At 40.5% G+C, this 15,838-nt stretch overlaps 1 protein-coding gene across 5 annotated transcripts in view; it reads left to right on the top strand.

Moving 5' to 3' along the window:
* The first annotated feature begins 6,881 nt into the window (after positions 1 to 6,881).
* The window catches only part of RNF180 (ring finger protein 180), a 99,304-nt gene continuing 90,347 nt past the window's right edge, over positions 6,882 to 15,838 (top strand). For 2 of the 5 annotated variants that reach the window (XM_075078619.1, XM_075078617.1), the window contains exons 1-3: positions 6,885 to 7,118; positions 12,931 to 13,066; positions 15,278 to 15,373. In XM_075078619.1, the coding sequence (XP_074934720.1) occupies positions 12,965 to 13,066; positions 15,278 to 15,373 (198 nt within the window). In that variant the 5' untranslated portion in view covers positions 6,885 to 7,118; positions 12,931 to 12,964. Of the gene's footprint in view, positions 7,119 to 12,930; positions 13,067 to 15,277; positions 15,374 to 15,838 lie in introns of all 5 variants that reach the window. The other 3 variants (XM_075078616.1, XM_075078615.1, XM_075078614.1) reach the window with 2 other exon arrangements.

The raw sequence follows: 15,838 nt of genomic DNA, 5'->3' as shown, positions 1-15,838 counted from the left end.
AACTATATAACACTGGAATAAAAAAAAATTTCAAAGATTTAATTTAGACAATGGTAAAACAGATGATGCTGGAGTCTCATGAAAGCTAAAACGTCACCAAATAGAAATTACTGTGCACAGTTGTTCAGAATGTTTGGATGACAGCAGCACTGAAAAACAACCAAACTCCTTTATATCTCTTCTGAAGGATATAAAAGATATTTTACACTTCCTAGGAAATTTTATTTTTATGTACATATTAAGCACTGACAAGGCAGTGCCTCTCATGGGACAGGAAAACCAGGACTAAGCACACAGATACACACTCATTCACAAGGCAACAAATTACCAAGGATAATTTCCTTTTCCCAGAAAGTGTAAGATTAAAACAAACAAACTAAAATAAAACAAGAAAAAAACAGCTGGGAGTGTAGTTAGAAAGGACTGGAAAGAACCTTCCAGATATTCAAGTCCCACCACCAACTGCCATAAGCTTTATATCACATACTTCAAGTTAGTTGGTGTTTCCTCCAATACTTTTCTTAAGAAGCTCTTCCAGTAATCTCCCCAGTGGTACAACTACAACTTTTCAATTCTCAACCTAAATTTCTTAATGGCAAATTCATACCTACTTTTTTTACACACATCTTCTAGGCTATATAGAGCTGTCATGGTCTTTTATTTCCTCACTGATGACCTATCAAGGAAAACTTTTCTCAGCGCTTGTTCCACTGAACTGAGTAAACAAAGCTCTTTCTGTCTTCCCATAAGGCAGGTTCTATCCACTTTGATCATCTTAGTATAACTTCTTTATGCCTACCCTAGCCCAAGTTTCCTTTTCAAAAAATGGACTATTACAACTATCACTATCATTTCAAATAAAGAATTATCAGAGCATTGATACTCCCCTGTATGTACCGAAAATACACCCATAGTCCAGGTCACAACTTGCCTTTTCAGACCTATATTGGCAGTGGCCAATGCAGACATTCTGTGACCAATTAGTATACCCCAACAGTTCTCTTTATTGCTTCCATTTGATAAGTCCTCAGCTGACAGCAGAACTTCTTGGCAGAAGTCTCCAAGTGCATAATCTTGCACATTATTCAACTGAATCACATTTGTTTTCCACTTCTCTAATAGCCAAGGTTGTAAAGCTCTTCCTGAATATTCTTTGCAACTTCTAATTCAGCTTCGATTTAAACAGTTTCTATTCCTGCTCTACATTCTAAGAAATAACTTTATTTGCTGATCAGTATTTTTTAATTCTTTTCTGTTCTTTTCTATTCCTTGTATTTCTAAAATCCTTCTTTAAGTAACTATCCATTTATGTCTGGCATTATTTATGAAAGTCTTTTCCTTGCTCAGGTATAAATTGTTGGTATTTTAAATGAATTTTACTTTTCTTTCTATTTTAAATAAATTTAACTTCAGTTTCAAGTATCCTTTCCATTAAAATTTCTGAGCAGTTCAGACTGGCTGAGTTATCACTGCAGTTTTTTTAGCTTATTTACGCTCACTCTTCAAGTCAAGCACTTTACATGAAGACATACTTCTGTTTGTCTTTCTATTTAATTTGAACTGAATTGACTTAATCAAAAGCCCTCATCAAAATTTACAATGACTGGCTTAACCAATGTCCTTATTATTTACCCAAACTAAATATAAAATAGTACAAAACCCTCTTCAGAGCATTGTTAATGTATTTTTACATGTCTGCTTAGAGTAAAACACTTCAGTTGGTCTTTGAAGATCCCTGAAATTCCCTTTCCCATGTAAGTTCTACAGCTCTTTGGGCACAGGCATGTTCTCTTCCATCCCTTATAGTCCCCCAGATCATACATTCTTTGAAGCTATGCCATTGTGAAGAAAAAGAAAATATGCTTTTATCTTTACCTGGGTAACTACTATGTTCTCCCAAGTTATGGGAAATGTGGGCTGAATAAGCAAGTTGTAGAGAGAAGTTACCTTAGGTCTGTTTTCTGTATGATTACTTTCAATTCTAGGAACTAGTTCCCAACAGGTGATAAACAGGACACACCAGTAAACTTCACTGACCTTACTCATTTGCAGAAAATATCTTCTTTATGGTGTTTTCTTTTATCCTACCACAAGACAGCAGGATCCTTTCATCAGTAGGATTCTGAAGCAGACAGAGGATCCCTGCAATTTAAAACAGTTCTGGATTCCATTCTAGGAAAAGAGTGACCACAAGCTAAGAAAATGGTATTAAGAATTACTTCATTGGATCTAGTCATAAGGGACTTAAAAATTGTTTTCCCTAGCTCCAATACAGCCTATGACCATACACAGCAATTTTAGACTGATCTAATTGTTTTTCAAAAAGAAACAAAAGGAAAGCAAATGATTTGTTAGCTGATGGATATTCTGTATAGGCTTGAGATTTCTTATAGGAGTATGACAAGCTTTACAAATCAGATTTGTAATTTATATTTGTAATGTATATTTGTAATGTATATTTGTAACTGCAAATATAAAACATTATCTTCAAGGGAAAGATTCTCTCCCCTATCCCATTGTGGGCAGGTGGGAGTGAGCGAGCGGCTGTATGGTGTTTAGCTGCCTGCTGGGTTAAACCACAAGAAACAGGAAAAGCTCTTCAATGATAAGTTAAATTGAAAATCAGGGTGTATTTTTGAAAGGACAATAAAATGCAGAAAGATTATAATCTCCATACAGTGAAATGTTATGCTTTGTGTTTACTGTAATGCCTAGCGTTACCAAAGGTTTTCCAGCAATGAATTCTATAGTGAAGAGTGAAACAGGCCAGTATTGCTCATTGGGCTTCTCCTAATACAATGCTGTTCAAGTATGAAAGCTGCTTAGAAAAAAAAAAACGATAATGGCAACAATATATTTCCTTCTGTGCTCAGTATCAAGTCCAGAAAGCTCCACCCAACAGCTTCCATTCATTCTTTTCTCCTAATGCTCCCTTTCTGGCCTTTTCCTAAGATACTTTCCTCCAGCACATATGATCAAGTAATAGATATGCAGGTCTTGGAGATGACCCCAGCTGACAGGGACAGCCTTATGGGTCAGAGGACCAGGGACTACAGACTGGGTTAATACCCAGGGTAGTCATCAGTGTATTACTGAATATCAGGAAAACAGAATTCCTTCTATTGGAGAAGATGTGTTTTGGTAAAGAAAGGAACTCTACACGAGTGAAAGTCAGGTCATTCATTTTCCTACGCAGCTAAGGATTATTTTTTCCACCTTCATCAACAGTATTGGCAAGGAAAATGATATGTCTTTGCTGTGGCTATTGGAAACACCCCCACTTGTTAGAAGTGTTCATAGACCACCTGTGAACTGGATATACTATCTATGTGCCATGGACATGAAAACAGCATGTGCCACTGCCTGTGCATAAAACGCTACACCACTGCAGTGTGTTTCAGTGTTTGCTGGTACACTGCATACAGCCTTCAGTACAGCCTTTCTGCTACACCAACCTTGTCTCAGAACAGCAAGTCAAAAATACTCTCCGGTTTCTGATTTCCTGTGCATCATTTTGGCACTGATCCATGGACTACTCACCATAGACAAGGGCTATCCCAGTAAAAAGCACTTCATATATATTCTGCCTTGGAAATAACTTCTGCACCAGGCGATCCTGTATCCCAAAGCCACAGAACAAGCAATACCCATTAACCTTCTTAGTGATCACTTTACCCACTCTCAGCCTTGCACAGACCAACTGCCCTGTCCTCATCCTGTAACAGACAAACACTCTCTGTAAGTCAGTAAATACGACTAACCACACAGCTGAATGGCCCACTCCCCTTGCTTAATAAAACCAAATATGCCAAACAAAACTGTCAAAATATAATCTTACAGTGAAGATGGCACTGGGTGAAAAGAAATGAAAGTGCCATGAAAGAAATGAAAGTGCCATCTTCACAGCTATTTCTCCTTACGCATGGGATGCAATTAAATTCAAGTAGTCCAACCCTACATCTTCCTTAAGCAGAAGCAAATGAGATAACAAAATTCTGAAACAGTAAAAGCTTTCTCCCCTAATAGTTTCACTATTCTTTTATGTCAGAAGGTGAGGCCTTAAATAAGCAGCTTGCCATTTGAACCTGTATTTTATTTCCTCCATCTCCCTATTTAACTTGTTTCTACATGCCTTTACCAATTAAGCTTGCCAGCAAATACCTTATAACCTGCAACTCTTTATGATTGATAAATAGCACTTTTTCTAAATAGTCCTTTCAGCTTAAATTTGAGCATATTGTACTACACTAGAAATTACTTCAAAATAACAGTCTGTCTCTTCTACATAAAATTGCTGTACAATCATGGCAGAGCAAAACAGAATTTAATTATTGTGAGCATTCTACTTGTGAACTTCTTTACATAGACCTTCTTTACTGGGTCTACATTAAGCAAGAAAAAGGAGCAATTAGCAAAACTAACCATGTAGTAGGAAAATGGTATGACAGGAAAATGGTTCGTCATAGCATAGGTTATAATAATTTGTTGGTTTGTTGTTTTTTTTTTTTAAAAAAAAAACCCACACCACATCCAATTATAGTGTTTAAGCACAAACAAGTACAAAGTGGTTTGGATGAGTGGACAGTGAGGTGGACAGAGAACTGGCTCAACAACAGAACTCAGAGGGTCGTGATCAATGCAGCAGAGTCTGCATGGAGGCCTGTCACTAGTGGTGTTCCCCAGGGGTCTGTGCTGGGTCCGGTCCTGTTCAACATATTCACCAGTGACCGGAATGATGGGACAGAGTGTACCCTGAGCAAGTATGCTGATGATACCAAGCTGGGAGCAGTGGCTGATCCACCAGAAGGCTGTGCTGCCGTCCAACAAGGCCTGGACATGCCGGAGAGCTGGGCTGAGGGGAACCTGATGAAATTCAACAAGAGCAAGTGCAAGGTCCTGCACCTGGGGAGGAACAAGCCCATGCACCAGTACAGGCTGGGGGCTGACCTACTGGAAAGCGGCTCTGTTGAGAAGGACCTGGGAGTGCTGGTGGGCAGCAAGTTGGCTGTGAGCCAGCAGTGTGCCCTTGTGGCCAAGAAAGCCAATGGTCTACTGGGCTGCATTAAAAGGAGTGTGGCCAGCAGGTCGAGGGAGGGTATCCTCCCCCCTACTCTGCCCTAGTGAGGCCACATCTGGAGTACTTCAGCCAGTTCCTGGATGCCCAGTTCAAGAAGGATGTGGAACTGCTTGAGCAACTCCAGCAGAGAGCTACGAAGATGATCAGGGGACTGGAGCATCTCCCTTATGAGGAAAGGCTGAGAGACCTGGGTTTGTTTAGCCTGGAGGAGACTGAGGGGGGATTTCATAAATACCTATAAATATCTAAAGGGTGGGTGTCAGGACGATGGGACTAGGCTCTTTTCAATAGTGCCAAATGACAGGACAAGGGGCAATGGGCACAAGTTGGAACACAGGAAGTTCCACCTAAACATGATAAAAATCTCTTTTCCTGCGAGGGTGACAGAGCAGGGGCACAGGCTGCCCAGGGAGGTTGTGGAGTCTCCTTCCCTGGAGACATTCAAAACCCTCCTGGATGCGTTCCTGTGCCCCCTGCTCTAGGTGTGCCTGCTCAAGCAGGGGGGGTTGGACAAGATGATCTCCAGAGGTCCCTTCCAACCCCTGCCTTTCTGTGATTCTGTGATTCTGTGAAAACTAAATACTGTTAAAGGACATTCTGAGATATTAACCTATTCCCCTAAGCCATAGAACAAACAAAGTAATCTAGTTAGCCGTTTTACTGAAAAACATACAGCTTTCTGAATAAATGCTGTTATATTGTTATTTAAAATATCTGTATCACACTGTTGTTTGAAAACTTTTCACATGAATAGGACTCTAAATAGCAAGAACTGAATAATCCTATACTCTCTGCCAAGAAAAAACAGACTAAATAATTTTACCATTACAAGGCAGTCTGTTAGAATAAAAATAGGGTAGCGAAGGGCAAAAATTAGCAAAATAATCAGGTAGATCAAAGCACTGAAAAAAAATTGTGGTAGTGGATTTCTGCATCCAGGGAATGTATGTTGAAATGCAAGAAAAATCACAGAAATTAGGTATCATAAATCTAGGAGAAAGTGAAACGGAGGTTTCAGTATTTCAAACCACCTCCACAGACCAAAAAATGGGCAGACATTTTTTTTCTATCAAGAATCTTCTAGTCTTTCTTACATTCACACTACTCTGATAACTCTGGTCTCTTGTGTTTGAAGCAGAGCACCTATTATTAGCAGATTGTCAGCTACGAGCACGTTAGCTCCTGATCAAGTCAGAGTATCATCACAAAAGGCCGAAACACTACTGAGGTGGAAACACAGCCCATGTAGTTGACCAGTTTTTACCCTGAACCGAGGTACAGACGCTCACTAGCGAGGGGCCCGGTCTTCGGTGCGGTATGCCTGCTTTTTCTCCCATGCAGCTCCGCACGATTTGCAGCAATTCCCTACAAAGGTTCACAAGTTTACTTCATTTTCCCCCTCGCATATTTAATTAAAGCTTCCTCTTTGCTTTTGCTGCCTATAAAATAGTCAGGGGCTACTGATGACACCCTGCCCAGTGTGTGATTGCTTGCTGGCACTTGCCGGTCCTTCTGATCTCCCTGGCACCGTTCTGGGTCTCGGCTTGTTCCTCGGGCGTGGAGCAACATGTTTCTTGTCCCAACCTTTACTGAAAAATTTTCATTCTGCCCCCCGTACTCCACCACGGCGCCTTGCCACCGCTTGCCGCCGGGGCCGACCCCACCCCGGCTCCATCTCTGCCAGTCAGCAGACGCGAGGACGTGCCACCCTCAGGCCTCGGCACGGCGCCGGCTGGCGGGGCCGCTGCCCTCTTACCCGGCGGCGGCGGGGCTGGCCCCGCAGCCGGCGACGGGGCCAGCCCTCCGCGGGGAGGAGGGAGGCAGCAGCCGCCCGAGGGGACTGGCCTGCCGCGGGGTTACTTCCGCGGCCGCCCGGCTGGGCAGGCGCCGCGCTAGCGGAGCGCTTTTCGCCTCCGTTTGTCTCCCGTCTCTTCCCGTTCGCAGCAGCAGGAGCTGCTGCTGCGCAACCTCTTCCCCGTCCGCTCGCTCGCTCGCCCCAGCGGCGTCGCCTCCTTCTCTCAGCCTCGCGCAGCGCGGCCCGGTAAGCGGAGCGGGGCCGGGGGGCGCGGAGGGAGGCTCCGCCGCCGCCCCTTGGGCCGAGCCGGGCCCTGGGCTGGCGGGGCGCAGGAGGCGCGGCGTGAGCGGTGAGGTGCAGACACCTGCCTGTAGCTCGGGGGGCGGCGGGGCCGCCCGTCCCGGGGCGAGCGCGGCGCCCGCCTGAGGAGGCGCCGAAGCGCGGCGGCGACCGCCCCGACTTCTCAGAGTTAACTTTGCGGTGTCGTCGTCGGCTGTCAGCTCCCGAGACGCCCCGGGAGCCCGCTGGCGCGGCGCTGCCAGCCCAGCCCTCCCCTCCGGCGCCGCTCGCGGCGCGGCTGCCGGGCCCGGCCCGGCCCCCTCCGGTCAAGCGCGGAGGCGGTCGGTGTCCGGGCGCTGCCCGGGCCGGCGCCGCTGCCCGTCGGTGGGGCCTGGGCGGGCGCAGGAGGCGTCCGGGCACCGGCCGGGGCAGCCGGGGGCAGCGCGGCGGCTGCGCTACCTGGTGGCTTGGGGTCAGGAGCTCGTGTTGCGCTGGGACGTGGGCACCATATTCCGGTTTGTTTAGTCCTTTATTTTGTGCGACACCTAAAGTTCGTACGTACAAGAGCGTGAAACAGGCAGTACTGGTCTGTGGGATCTCATGCAAGAAAGATTATGTGCCCGTCCGTGGTTTCCCTTTGACCTGTTAGGTCTGTTCCCTGTCAAAACGATTTAAATACTCCACGTGTTCTTACTACATCTGGTAGACCTGTTGTCTTCAACAGCATGCAGTAGGATTTTTTAGCAAGCGGAGTAATACATTGCAAGTGACATTCTTTCACATTTTAATGTTAGCTGGCATTTAATTACATTGGCTACTCTTGCTACACGAGAAAGGGTATCACACACTGGACACCCTCTCTCATCAACCAGTGCTCCATGATGCGGAAGGTGATCACACAACAACAGCTGAACTGGTACAACAGTACATAATCGAGCAGGAGCTGGCACAGGAGCAGGTGGCACAGCTCTTCATGCATCTTGCTGCTTTGCTTCTCTGGTGACCTGGAGGTGGTTCTTTAAACTTTTCTGTCTTCCCATCTAAGTTCCCCTCTAAGAAACACTGGTTAAGTATGCTTTTAAAAGTGTCTCTCTAAGCAGAAATACTTTGGAGATCAGAAGCTAGAAGCAAGTTTTTATGTGTACCTGAATGACTGCCATGATTGTTTCTCTGTCCAGCAAAGTGTCAGTTCCTCACTTTCTAGGAGCAGGAACTTCTGGTCTGGGCACTTGTTGGCTAGGACAGCTCATCTAGCTTCCCTCTGTCATCCTCCCTCAAAGCTGCCACTCATCTAATATTTTTTCAAGACTCCCAGTAACCAGTGCTCAAGTTTCGGTGCCCTAATTTCTTGCTGCAACCAAATTATTATTGCAGTCTGCATGGCTGCAGTGTTCTGAAGGGATCACAGGTGACTTTTGAACAAAAAGACATTGAGAACCACTTGTCCTTTTAGCCGTTTTCTTATTTTTATGAATTTGGGGATGAGGGGCAAGCTAGTTCAAAAGAAATTCTAGACCAGGTTTTCAGCAGAAATCACTTTGAACATTTCAGAATTTTTTCTTGGGGTTTTACTTCATGTTTTCTAGCAATCTTTTTGAAGAAGCAATGGCCAAAGCTTAATACATTATACGGTTCGGATTGTGTAAGAAACTTAGATAGAAATACAAAAGGGGACTTCCTACTAGTGAGAGGATGCCGGAAGGGAAAGTGTTCCCTTCAAGGAGTGATGAATAAACAGGAAGCTGACCAGCTCTGTACCATTTCTTTGGCTGCTATGTCTGCTGCTTGATCCTTCATCTCTTTTTTTTGTTGTTTTCTTTGTGAATAGTTCACTAGCTTTCTGTGGTGTTCCTCAAAGGTTTTCCAGATGGAGTGGGAGGGGGGGGGGAAAATACAATATGAAAATCTTAAGGATCTCATGCTCAAATTACTTAAAAATTGTTTGCTGCTGGGGAGTTGTTATTTTATCTTCCAGTGTTTCCTGCCCTTCTAAATGTAAGAAACAACATTTTGAAGTGGACCTAGTGAATTTTGTGTTAGTTTCCACCCTACCAAGGCATTCTCCATTCTTATTTTCCCTTGAACATGTACATAATCAGTCTAGTCTACTCAGTGCTCGTAAAACTTCATTTTGGGTTCTGCATCCAGATTTGAACACTGTGATGCAAAGACAGCTGACCCATTTGAAAGAGTTCACAAAATAGCAGTGACAGCTGGAGACCAAGAAAGCATGGTCTGTGAGGAAAGAAGGAAAGAACTGGATTTATTTAGCCCAAAGACAAGTTTGAAGGGGAGCTAATAGATAATAAGTGTTTAAATTGTAAAATGTTCTTGCATGGAAGAAAAGGGGACAGTTTGTTCTCTGTATTCACAGCAAATAAGGAAAATTGGGAAAAAAAAATCAATTAGGTTAGATGTTAGGGGAAAAGTTAAAATAATAGAAGATAACAAGGTAACTAAATAGTTTGGGAAGGCTGTGAAATCTCAGTTAAAGGTCTGTGGGAGAATGTTAGAAAAATGATTTTCAAGAAAGGGAGCTGAGACACTGACTTGGGAAGGAAGTCTTAGGACCCTCTGCTCCTGGCTTTTCTGGGACTGAATCACAGAAAAACATTTGAAGGACATAAAACAAGAACTATGGAAGACCATAGGCTTTTTATTGCTCAGATATGTCTACATGCTATTGTGGAGGCAAACATGAGCTCACAGAAAGCAACTGATCTGAAAGCAGTTCAACCACAACAAACATGGCCCAGTGCCAAGCTGAAAAGGCCCACTGAGTGTGACACTTTCTAGTTTCTGAGTGACAAATTGGAATATTTTATCTTTATGTTGGCATTTTTTGCTGAAAGACAAAGCAAGGTGGAAACAAGATGCCTTTAATAGATTTAGATGCAAAACAAGGCAAGTAAAAATGTATTAAAATATATCCAGAACACTATTGTTAAACTGCATTTAGCTATTAAAACACTTCAAAATCCTGTATGCTTTTATTTGAGTTCTAATTGAAGTTATGTGCAAATCAAAATAAAAATGAATGTTTATGTGGCAAATCAGAAATGTCTCATATGCTGTTTTCTAGCATGATAGATGTAGAAGCCTCTGCAGTGTGTTAGTGTGCATTTGTAGCATTTCTTCTGTTCTCTGTAAGAAATGCAAAAGGCATATACATATGGAATGTTAATAGGCCTACAGGAATTTTGCTTTTTAATTCTGCTAGGCCAGAAAAACACTTCAGACTGCTGTAATATAGTCTAAAAAAGTATTTGATATTTGAGGTGGTTTTTTCCATGTAGTTCACTATCAGCAATCTTGGTTACACAAAATGCAACCTGTGTGGGTTATTTATATATTTAATATATAATATGTATGTGTATATATATTTTATATGTGTAATAATTTATCTTAGAAAAATGTATTTTTAAATGAAAGTTATATGCGGAAACTTTTAAAAGTGTATAAATAAAGAAAAAAAGAGTTTATTTTGGAGTAAAGCAGTACTTTAGATACATAGATGATAGAACAGTTATTGTTCAGGTGCGGGGAGCATTTACATCACTTCAAATGACAGTGATCCTTAGCGTTTGTTTGCATGACTTGAATCTTGTCTTTTAAATATAGCAAATGCATTTATCCATCCATCCTTTAGGTCTATCACCAGTTGTTTTACGCCCTGCTCCAGTAAGCATCGTCAGCCTCAGATGAAGCAGCTGTTCAACAGAAGGCAAAATAGCTTTTTTCTATAACAATTAGCATAAGGGAAACAGAATGTATACAGAGACTTAAATATATACCATTTGAATAAACAGATGCAGCATATAATGTGTGCAAGATGTATATGAATAACTGTAGCACATTCCAAGAATGTATTTTAGTAGATGGGGATGTGGCTGTACCTGAAAAGCACATCTGAGCTAGCCTTATACAAAAAGTCTTTCAGTCCTTCCTGGTTGGTCTTGGATTCGGGGTTCTGACTGAGCTGTTGTAAGCTAAATTTATTCTAGAAGTGTGTTATGAAATTGTGAAGAATAAATTAATTAGAACAGCTTTAAGGAGCTTGAGTGATACAAACAATTTCATAACTGGTAATCACTCTTTCAGTATCCTGTGGAGTCCAATGCTGCATTTATCGCAGCAAAGTGATACACACTGCTTGCAAAAATCTTTCAGAGCCTGAATTTACTTAAAAAAAAAAAAAAAGGAATTCATAGAGAGACGCAGTATTTTTATACCTTCCACTTTTGAAATGTGTCTCGTACAGAAAGTAGCAGCACTGACATAGCAAGGTTAATAAAAACTTGAGATTCTGCTTAATGCATTTAAATAACCACATTTCTGTCATGAACAAGTTCCCAGTGTAAATTCCGCCTTTTTCTTTAAGTGTTTTTTCCATGATCTTTTGCTTGGCAATCTTAACTTACGTTAAAATATGTTAATGGACTCTTAACAAAAATTAATTTTAACTTATTGTGACATTGCAAGAAAATATTTAATGTTTGTCTTAATTTCACTCTTTAACCTTAGCATGGTTATTAAAAACTGCATGTACAGTTGGGCTAGGAGTCTAATGTATGCACACATTGTTTCTTTTCTTCCTTTTCAAACTGTATTTCGGACTCTCTACGTATGTAGAAGAAGTAGGAAATCTGCTGTAGGAAGACCTCAAATATAATTGAAAAATAATAATAACCTGTGTATGTGTGTTTTATAGTCTGATTAATTCAGAAATCAAGAAAAGGTAGAACTGGGGAAAATGGGGAAAATGCAAAAGTCTGGCTCAATAAGCCACACTGCTCTTTGGACAGCCTATACTGAGGACTTCAGAGTTTCTTTAATTAGAAGAAACTAAATAAAAATTAAATTGTTGAAATAAGTGCAAAAGCAGGTATTTGGGCTGTGGAAGAACAGAGTCTCTTTTAATACTGGTTTAAGTTTTATGCCCCAGCATTCCTGTAAGTAAGCACTGTGAACTTCATCACTGGGAGTAGGCAGAACCCTACCGTAGTGCTTGAGTTGAGTGCGTAGATGTAAAAGGTTTTCCTATTTTTTTAATGTAGCTGGCACAAGGGAGTGAAAATAGAAGCAGGTAGAATGAAGAGTTGGAGGACCTTTGGAGAAAGCATGAGGAAAAGGGGAGGCTTTGGAAACAGATTAGAGAAGACCAGAGAGACATCAGAACACAGCAAGACGTGAAGAGAGAAAAATATTTATCTTGTCCCTCTGGTTGTCTTAATTTAGGTCTCTGTTTTACAAGGAGGTCAGTTCAGGTCTGTGAAGAGCTCTGTTGCACCAGGAGTACTGATCGTCCCACACAAAATAATTTAAGGGAGCAAGCCTCCAGGCCACATGGAGAAGGCAGTCATTGTCTTGTGTGGTTTTATGTCAGCATTCATTTTTGTTATGTGGCATTACAAATATTTGTGTGTTTGTATTTAATGTGTAGGATAGCTGTGACTTACTTCTGTGGACTGAATTATTTTGGGAAAACTGTAACTCTCTTGTCTTTTGTCTAAATATTACGGAAGTTAATTTAATTTTTTAATTTGTTTTGTTGTTGTTGTTGCTTTCTAGTTCTTTGTGCAACCTGGAAATAAAGCCAACTGTTCCACTTCGCTATTTAAAATGTCTAGGTGGCATGCTATGTTAGATCAGAGAATGTTGTAAATAAAGTATTAGTCTACTCTATAGTGAAGAGACTACTGATAGACTTCTGGGTCACAAGAGTAAACATATGTGGTTTCAACAAGTAAATGAATTGTATGTTTTGTGGACTTTACAGATAGTCATACAGAGCTGAAGAATCAGAAGTTGAAATGAGTAGCGAGGATGCTGATGTTCTACGTTGCTGGAGATGTAGAAAATATATAGCAAATTCTGTTTGCCTTGCAAAATGTAATGGAAAGGAAACATCCGAAGTAAGTAAAGCATCTGGAGGGGGTTTGTAACTTTTTCCAGTGTCGTTGGTTTTAAATAAAGGAGAAGTATTAGACTTGCCCTGTCTCAGTAATTAATATCCTGTGGAGATAAGTACTAAAATATGGACAGTTCCATTGAGAATAATGTAAGCCATAATGCCTAGTGAAGCCGAGTAGGCAGTAATCACTTTTATGTTCTGCAATGTGAAGGCTGGAATTTATGATAAATTTGACTACTAGCTTGTATAGAGTATATAGTGTAACATTTTTCATGTAAAAAAGGGTTCTGTTTTTGACAGTTTTAATGTGTTCATTTTATATTTTAATATCTCTTAACAGAGGACTCTCTGTTTCCAAGGTGTGTTTTAGATACTGATAATAATTTCCACTGCAGTAGTTAACTGTTTGTCAAGTATTCCTACATCAGAAACTTTTGCTTTTCATTTTGAAAAAGTGGGAAGTAGTCTCTGCACAAAAATAGTTCAGAAGATTAGCCTGCCCTGAGGGGGGGATGCCTGCCAGGCTAAAATACCACTTAGTAATTTACATCATCTTTATTAACGGAATAAAACAATGTCAGAGTATTTCCTGCTGCTTTATAATGGCAGTTAGTAATCACAGAGTTCGAGTCTTTCCAAATATGCCAAGAAGACTGTGCTTTCATCTTATGATCTTGAATCAAAAGGAAAAAGCAAGTAGAAAGGAAGGTGTTGATCTTTTTTATTAATCACTAGAAATGCAACAACATTCTTTTTGGGTGAATACTGGAGAAGCATAGAGGAAGAAACAAAGTTGTTATTTTTTAAGATCTTGATATAATTAGTATTACTAATAAACCCAATTTTAATCACTCCACTTACAGAGCTTGAGATTCTGGAATATTTTTCATGTTTTATGCTTGAGGATCTTTTATTTTGTGCATGGTTTGAGGTGTTTTTTGCAGGGGGTGAGGAAATTTCAACTCCTTTCACGGAAAAAATGTAGTGAAAAGGAGGTATCTTTGTCCGTGCCCCATGGTGGAGCTTTTAATTGCTAGTGAAGATCCATCATCATTGTGCATAAGACTGAAGTAGCTCCTCGAATTATGTAGATAGCAGATTTAAAAAAAAAAGTGATTTAATGCTACTTCCTGAGACACTGGGAGACGAAGATTTTGCTATGATGAGAAGAGTAATGTTTTCAGTATGTTGGCTTTACCTGATGAATTTTAGACCTTCAATCAAAGACAGAGCTGAAATATGAGTAAAAGAGGAAAACCTTAGAATGAATCTTAAAACCAAATGTTGACGTTACGACTGCAGTGTAAAGACTTTAAATCAGAGTTTCATCCAAGCTGAACTACAGGTACTCTGCACAGATAGGAGGAAGGCAGTAGCATAGACATGGCGAATCGATCTATCTGTCTGCTGTCATTACTTGGAGAATTTCTAAAAGCTTCCATCTTCTGTGTGTAGCTCCACTTTCAATTTCCAGCATAATGAAACTTTTATTCCCATGAGTTTCATGACATAGGAGTCAGTGATTTTCCATATTCATAAATTTTAACAACTGATTTTCCTTATATTTTTAGCCATCTTTGTAACTTTATTGACATTCTAAACCATATTAAAAGATTTAATTATACTTGTATCACTTCTGCGCTAAAAGGTAGTTAGGTAATTGTTTTTATTTTAGTATCAGTTAGTGAAATGCTACAGTTTTTCAGATTTTGTTTTCTCTTCAGTTGGTCACGTCATTGCAGTAAAAACTCAAAGTTGCTAAGAGTCCCTGGTTTCTCTGCTAGTTATTCTCACAAGCATTAGAAAGTGAATTTAAAACTGTTTGTGGTATAGTTGTGCAGTACTGACTGTGCAGTCTTCATATAAACTGGAATTTAAATTTATGTGTCTATACTGGAAGATTGTGCCATCTGATAGTACTTCTGAAATAAATTTCTGAATATACTTGCAATATCAGCAATTGCAAACTATCTGTTCTTGTAAACAAAACCAAACCACTTCCGAATGCCTCCATCTCCACAGTGGAGTCTATCCCATGTCCTCAGATTCAGACATAGAGAATTATTGATAGCTTAAAGAATGCATCAACATCTTTGAGTTTTATCATTTGTTAATAAAATATTTACTGAATTTGGGCAGCTGATGTCTGGTTATATTCAGACCAAAAACTTAAATGAATGTTGAATATCAATACAATAATTTTTTTTAACAGACATCACAGTCTCCGGCTGCAGCTCAGGATTCTTGCAATGTATGGCATGTGAACTTAGAAGCCATTCCAGAGTGGGTGAAATGTGTCATTGAAAAGGTAAATCTTTTTTTTGCTTGCATCTTTATCATTCAAAAAGTGAAATAAGTAAGGGGAAAAAATTTCAAGGGCACTCTTCTGCCAAGGTCCATGTATATTACAAAGACCTTCTAACCAAGGGAATTTTTCTCAGTAACTTCTATCATTATAGAGGCTTTTTCCCTCTTAAATGTTCTTTTTTATGTATGCACAAAACCTACAAGTGATAAATTATGTTCTTGCTCATTTATTTATGAATGCATAGGCACCCCTGCGTATTTCATCAATGCTTAAAATTATATTAACTATCTACGCTTTGGGTTTTGGTTTGTCTCGATTGTTGTATCTTGCAGTACTAACACATATGTTGACAGTGACAGTAAGAAGCATGTTTCTCCATAAAACTGGGCTGAGGGTTTGTTAAGAGGTCAGCTGTTGGAATATGATGTTTTGTCTTTCATATCTAATGTGCTATTATGTCATACG

This window comes from Phalacrocorax aristotelis, chromosome Z (assembly GCF_949628215.1).
Source record: "Phalacrocorax aristotelis chromosome Z, bGulAri2.1, whole genome shotgun sequence".
Lineage (NCBI taxonomy): Eukaryota > Metazoa > Chordata > Aves > Suliformes > Phalacrocoracidae > Phalacrocorax > Phalacrocorax aristotelis.
The sequence above is the reverse complement of the archived record's forward strand: the minus strand, read 5'-3'. Positions and strand labels throughout refer to the sequence as shown.